A 6,909-nucleotide genomic window follows, 5' to 3' on the forward strand; every position below is an offset into this window, starting at 1 on the left:
GTATGAAATTCACAAATTCAAATAAAGGGCACATCCCCCATTACACCTTGCAAAGTAGGAATTGTGAGAACTAACTCTGGAAGCCTTTTGGACACAAAAGACAAAACAGCCAAAAGTAGTCATCATCTGCTTCCCAATTTAAGAAGCAATTGGTCTATTGAATTCTTAATGATTACCAGAGAACTGTAATGCAAATGTAATGCAATTGCAAACACCAACCTGATCTTTTAGGTTCATGCATTCCTTCAATCTGAATTCAAAATAATTGTACCTATGTGAATGGTCTTGTGTTACGAAGGTGCACCATGTCCGTTATAAAACAATTGGCTTCCCCGAATGTCGATTGAAGTGCCATTATCCCCAGTGGTTGGAGAAGTCATTTTTGTTAATACAGACAGAGGCCTCAAACAGTATGAAGGGTTCTTTATTTTAAATCCCATTTGTTCATATTTAGACAACTCAGGAACAACAGCCCAAGACAAATGTTTAAAGGAGCTTGAAATTTGGTTAAACAAAGAGCAAGGGTTCAGAGAGAAAGAGTTAAATAAATTACACAGATATAAAAATAATATTTTAATTGCAAACAGCATTTCTAAACATTAAAAAACAGGTGCAAAGTACAGAGTTCAGTGGCTGCACTTTCCATTTCGCATTTAAAATAAGGACTTCACAACAGTTGACTTGAACAAAAATGCACTTCATAAGAATAATTTAAAAAAACATAATTCCACTAGCATTCTCCCTGTACCCATAATTCAACAGAACACTAGGGCACTACATACAAAAAGACGAGCTGTGGACATCCAACGTATTGGTAATGATGATGGTCAGCCATGCCCATTCATATACTGTAGTTCCACAAGTCAGCATCTGCTTCTGTGGTGAACTGAGCTATGGGTTCCATTGCAACACTGTTTCCAGTGCCCACACACTTACAACCAAGATATGTGCAATTTAAAACTCATGAGAATTAAAAATAGAAAAACAAAATCTAGGTCAACCATATACAGATACACACCACCTTACATATTTCTTTTAAAAAAATTATATATGTATATATACTGCAATGCTACCACTGGTTTAAATGCTTGCGGTTACACAGCCAGTGAAGGAATGCAAAGGGCTCAGGAAGACACTGGACAGCTAGTGTGAACACACATGCAGACACACACATACACACACGCAGTTGGGGGATTCTTTTGAGTTCTCACAGTTGCAGTCAACTGCAAACTGTTCATGGTACACGAGAACCCGCAGAACATTTGCACCAGGTGCACAACACCAGGGGCAAGGCATTGAGAAGAAGTAAATAAATGGCAAACCTAACAAAAAACACAGCCAGTGTTTCCCTTACCCTACTGCAATCCTTCCCAACTGGAAAGAAAACACATGAACTTCACACCCACACACACATACAAAACCTTACTCATCATCATCCTCCTCCTCATCATCATCTTCTTCTTCATCATCATCCTCCTCCTCATCATCATCATCCTCTACAGTCTTCACCATAGGCTTGGGGGCCATTCCCATGCCCATCCCAGTAACTTTCCCCTTTGATTTGTACTCTGCCATGTCCTGCAAGACAGACAGACACTGATTACAAATTGCAAGAACTGTAGTAAGGCAAGATCCAAGCACTGCTGTAGGCAGTTTTTACGTTTTTTTTAGGCACATTATGAGGTGCCTCATTGAGCACTAATATAAAAATACTGCTGGCTCATTGTCGGACTTCAAAGTTATAAAACAACTGTTAATCAGGCCTTTGTATTCACAGCAGTGCAGTCCCTACATTGGCCATCTGTGAAGTTTTCATAGCTGGTCACTTAATTGTAGCTGAACATAAACTGAAATAAGGATGGCCAAACTGGTTGTACAAAGTAAACACCAATATGAATAAAGCATTTCTGAATAGAAACAATTTGATGATGATGACTGTAGTCTACTCAGTTTCCAGACCAATGCCATCACTTCTTGGGAAGTACAGTTAAAGAGAAAAGAATCATAGCAGTGATTCTGACATTTAGTTAGCATGTATAATACATTCTCTAATTGGCCAAGTATTAATTGTGAGAAAATTGTCTAATTTATTTTCGTTCTAAGATTATGAGTTTAAGAGCATTAGGTTTGAATTAGGTTTTAAATTCTGTTGAGAAATATTATTTGAGTGATTCTTTGTAAAATAAGTGAGGTAGGCCACATTTACCTTCTTGTATTTGTCCTTCAGCTTGTTGGCCTTAATCAGGTAGGGCTGCTTAGTGCCATCGGTCAAATTGTTCCACATCTCACCCAGTTTCTTGGCAACCTCTCCAATGCCCAAGCTAGGATGTTGTGCCTTGATCTTGGGCCGGTGCTCAGAGCAGAATATAAAGAAGCCAGATCTGTTTCAAAATCAAAGAAAATTGGTCACAGCATAGTTCAGTTTGATGAACTGCAGCCATATTAATGATATCCTATGAAATATGCCTGAATATTCATTTTTAGTAACATACGGTGGTCTCTTTGGAGCATTTGGGTCCTTCTTTTTCCCCTTTTTGCCAGGCATGTACGTCATCATCTCCTGATCATAGCGAACTTTGTCCTGTTTCGCCATGTCTTCAAACCTGGACTTCTCCTTTGCTGACATGGTCTGCAAAATGTGCCACAAAGGTTAAAGGTTAATATCTAATGATTCATTCGCATTTCTTATTAATAGAATCTCATTTAGCTTAAACACAATGGATAAGTGAATGTTACAAACACCTTAATGACTTTCAACTTTCAACTTTTTGTGAAACCCACATGATTCAATTTTGCAGATAAAGCTTTTTAAATCACATTATGCTTTCACAATGCCTATAGGACATTGAAATGAACAGTTATGTTGTTCTTCTGTAGAAATCTTATGTCCATCCCTGCTATCTGATTCAGCTTAAAAGTTTCCTTCAGGCCAGGATAGGGAGGGGCATAATCATGGTCCAGGGTCACATTTTTTACCCACTTTTCATGGCTTATTTCCCTTCTTATTACCAATTATTATAGTTTATCATCACAGTTCCAAGTTACAAAAAGGAAAGGTCTTTCTGGAGGAAGTGGCAAAAATACTGAAGATTCCATTGAACACTGAAACTACCTAAATATTTATTTTAGTATTTATGGAGCTTTTTGTATGTAAAATTAATTGAGCTCCAATTAGTAATTTAGCTGATGATTTCATCCAAAGTAACCTACAGTTGATTAGACTAAGTTCAGAGCAATGTGGGCTCAAGAGCCCAACAGTCATCTCATGTCATGTCATCTTGACCACTAGGCCATGGGCTGCCCTCAGATGAATCATCTAAAGGCCCAGGAAAAGGGTGGCCTAAAGAAGCCAGTTGCATTGATGACTCACCTTCCACCTGCCTGAGCACTTTTTGGAGAACTCTGCAAAGTTCACTGGGATTTCAGGGCTTTTCTTCTTGTGCTCCTCACGGCATGTCTGAACAAAGTAGGCATAGGCCGACATCTTGCCCTTGGGCTTCCTTGGGTCACCTTTGGCCATTGCACCCTCTGACAGATTTTTTTCACTTGGCCTTTCAGGTATTTAATGATTCACAGCTCAAACTAGAGAAACATATTAAAAGGCAGTTACAATCAATGCGCTCAAAAGTAAAGGTATAATTCACACATGGTCTCACAACACCTTTATAAACACATCCACTCAAAAACACATCAGAGAGGTCAGAACAACTCCAGGTCTGCTGATTACTTGTCTTGGAATGAGTGCATAATTAAAGGATCTAATTTCCCCATTCAGAAAAGTTGTAAAAATAGATCTTAAATATCAAAATGACTTTATATTTAAGTTTACCATTGAGTGTTCATAAAAACAATTCAATTTCGTGAGTTTAATTAATTACATATTAATTCAGGCATATTACATTTTTAATTAGAAAAAATATGCATAAAATGCATTAAAGTTGTATATAATTTGCAACACCGCCATATTATCTCAGCGAACCCACCCAAGACTCGTTGATTTTATTTTCCCCATAATCAGAAATCGGTGAACCGGCTCTTTTTTAATATAGTAGTCGCGCAACTTGCATACAACAATTGCAATGTTGCGGGCGCACAGCAGTTTTCATCATCAGTATACTGTAGATAATGAAAGGTCATCATCAGGAATTATTCATCTTCCATTTTGTGAAATGCCATCTCATGAAAGAAACTGACCCTTAATTTCAGTCACATTACACGTCTTTTTCTTACTTTTCTAAAAAAAGCAATTGTTTTCCAAGTCTAAAATATATACTTCGCGAAGCTTGCTTTCCCCCAGTACGAGTAGGCTATGTAGTACTGGTACTGACTGTACAGCGCGAGGAAGGGTTGCTGTTCTTTGCAATAGCTCCCCATTCATTAAAATGGCTTCTGCAAAACGAGCGAAGGGAAGGTTGGGTAGGCTATGTAACAAAGCCATACACACCCCCCTCGGATTACAAAGGACGTCTCAGGGATGTCTTCACAATTATGACATAAAAAACACAGCTGTTCGTTAAAGGAGATTGTGTTCTTTTCATTTAATTAATATGTTTCCCCATTTCGCCGCATAATTTAGAGAATTTAACTGTTTTCCAAAGTTGAATCTCGTACTGTCGCTTGGTGCAATGCTGTCTATAACAAAGGCTATGCGCCAGCCATTTCTAATACCAAGTCAGTCGTGTAAAAACCGACAAGTTGAAAAAAAGACAGAGCGGTAAAATACGTAGTACAAAATTGGTAGAGAATTGAGGATAATTATTCAGAGGTGATAACGAACATTTTTATTGTTTTATTCCGTAAGAAAAAATATGTTTTCACAATTGTGAAGGTCTGCGCTGCCTGTGAGAACCGCTCCTTGTCAATGGTTTAAATCGCCAGCCATTTTAATGCATTGGAAGCGCAACCATTTAACAGGAGAGGTAAAAAATCTCAATAGACATTTATAATGTTCCAAGCCTTGATTTATTTTAATGCATGAATAAAGACTAAATAATTTGATGGAAAACGAACATTTTCATTCAACGATAGCAAAAGGACACCGAACATGCTATGAAATATCAGCAACTAGCCTATTAAAAGAACAGTAGCTCGTACGCGCAGCATTGCCAGCCATGTTACACACAGCGATGCGTGTGAAGAATACGCGCCTGCAATTACAGTTTAATAACTTCACCTTCTGAAAAGTTGAAAATGGTACAACAAACGAATTAGTGAAAAAATATCGAATGGCGCTGGGCCAGGCTATTCATATACTTATAATTTAAAATGAAAATTAATACACATAAATTAATGTAAACCTGCAAAACATTATGTTATTACAATAAACATCGATATCCTACTAACATTAAACCCCATCAAAAAGCTAAATAATTAGCCATATGGATAAATTATGTACAAATTGTAAACTGTTCATATTGTTGATTAGCTAAATAGTAATGCATGTTTTCATGCATTTCATTTAAAATCACAATAACAAGCCTAAATGTCGGCATTGAGATTTTTAAAAAATTACATCCAATCTTCATCTTCAATTATCCAATCATGACCAATTAAAAACAAAACCCAGACACTTGGACCTACCTGTCTTGTTTGCCTGTATGCAGTCTTACGCTCTCGCTTCTCTCCTCTTTAAAAGCTATGTACACAGCCTCGCGCTAGCTCAATACGAGACCGGTCTGATTGGCTAGCGGCCTCACCGGTTTAAAACAGCCTCCATAACTGTGGATTGGACAGTAGAAGACACACAACTACGATTTCTTAGCCCCAATTGGTGTAAGTGAAAGTTGTGTCATCCCCCCGTTTAAAAAGAAGAGCCGCGTAAAAAGTTACCACATAGCGAAAGTTTAAAGGTCTATGGAAAGTCAGGCTGAGTGTATTGCCTTGGTAGTATGATGCATGAAGCACAATTTATAAGATCATTTTTCAATGCAGCTCACTTGACCCCAAAAGATTACTTTGCAATTGGGATCACACATATAATGGCATAAAATTGTAATTCAAAAGAAGTTCTTAGAACACAGATGAAATATTGATAGGATTACTTTACATAATTAATTATTTTTGGAATATATTTTAATTTAATTTTAATTATGTTTGCAATTTCATAAAATAACTGGCCAAAAAAAACCCCAAAAAACACTGCACTAGGTTACTTTTTTAACCCTCATGTGGTGTTTGGGTGAAACTGACCCGTTTAAAATTTTCGCTAAAAGAAAAGTGACAGTGGAAATTATTTTTTTAACCTGAAACTCCATGGCCTTGTCTTATTTTCTGTGAAGAACAAAAAAAAGTAGCTATGCTATGTATTTTCTCAAGATAAACATGATCCATGCCACCCATGTCTTCATTATCGTGGATTTCTTCCATGAATTTTTGAGAAACTTTTTCACAAAAACAAATGGCACTATAATTGTTACATTTGATCTAGCAGAGGTAATTAGCAGGCATTAATCATACATTTTATCTATATTGTTTGGGAATAAGATAAAGGCAAGTTAAGTGTCACGTTTCATGCTTGTCATGTGATGTTTTATGTTTAGTTATTGTCTTGGTTATGTTATTGTCATGTCACATATTATGTTAGTCTTGTCATGTCACATAATATAGTTTATTGTCATAGTTTTGCAAACTTGTTATGTCACAATTTATGTTTCATGTTATGTTGTACTGTTCATTGATTAGCATACACTTTTTCGTGTCTTTCTGCAAACCTTGCATTCCTGCTTTCTCTCTCTTCCTTTTTGTCACTCACACCCTAATTTCCCTTGTCTTCTTACTAATCTACTAACTTTAGATCTGGATTGGGTAATACTAATATTCTAACCATGTGTTCATGTTACCTTACGTTTCTTGTGCATGTCATTTACTAATTTACTAAGGTTAGGGCAGGATAGGTTTATTACTAATGAT

General features: G+C 36.8%; 1 protein-coding gene across 1 annotated transcript; it reads right to left on the minus strand.

Annotated features, from left to right (window-relative positions):
* Window positions 1-408: 408 nt before the first annotated feature.
* On the minus strand, window positions 409-5,667 carry hmgb3a (high mobility group box 3a). The gene is made up of 5 exons (XM_061234658.1): window positions 5,581-5,667; window positions 3,371-3,582; window positions 2,493-2,629; window positions 2,207-2,381; window positions 409-1,578 (listed from the first exon to the last, which is right to left on the minus strand). The coding sequence occupies exons 2-5, from the start codon at window positions 3,518-3,520 to the stop codon at window positions 1,423-1,425; spliced, it is 618 nt and encodes a 205-aa protein (XP_061090642.1). The 5' UTR covers window positions 3,521-3,582; window positions 5,581-5,667; the 3' UTR covers window positions 409-1,422.
* Between the last annotated feature and the right edge of the window lie 1,242 nt (window positions 5,668-6,909).

The sequence above is a fragment of the Conger conger genome, chromosome 3, assembly GCF_963514075.1.
Source record: "Conger conger chromosome 3, fConCon1.1, whole genome shotgun sequence".
NCBI lineage: Eukaryota > Metazoa > Chordata > Actinopteri > Anguilliformes > Congridae > Conger > Conger conger.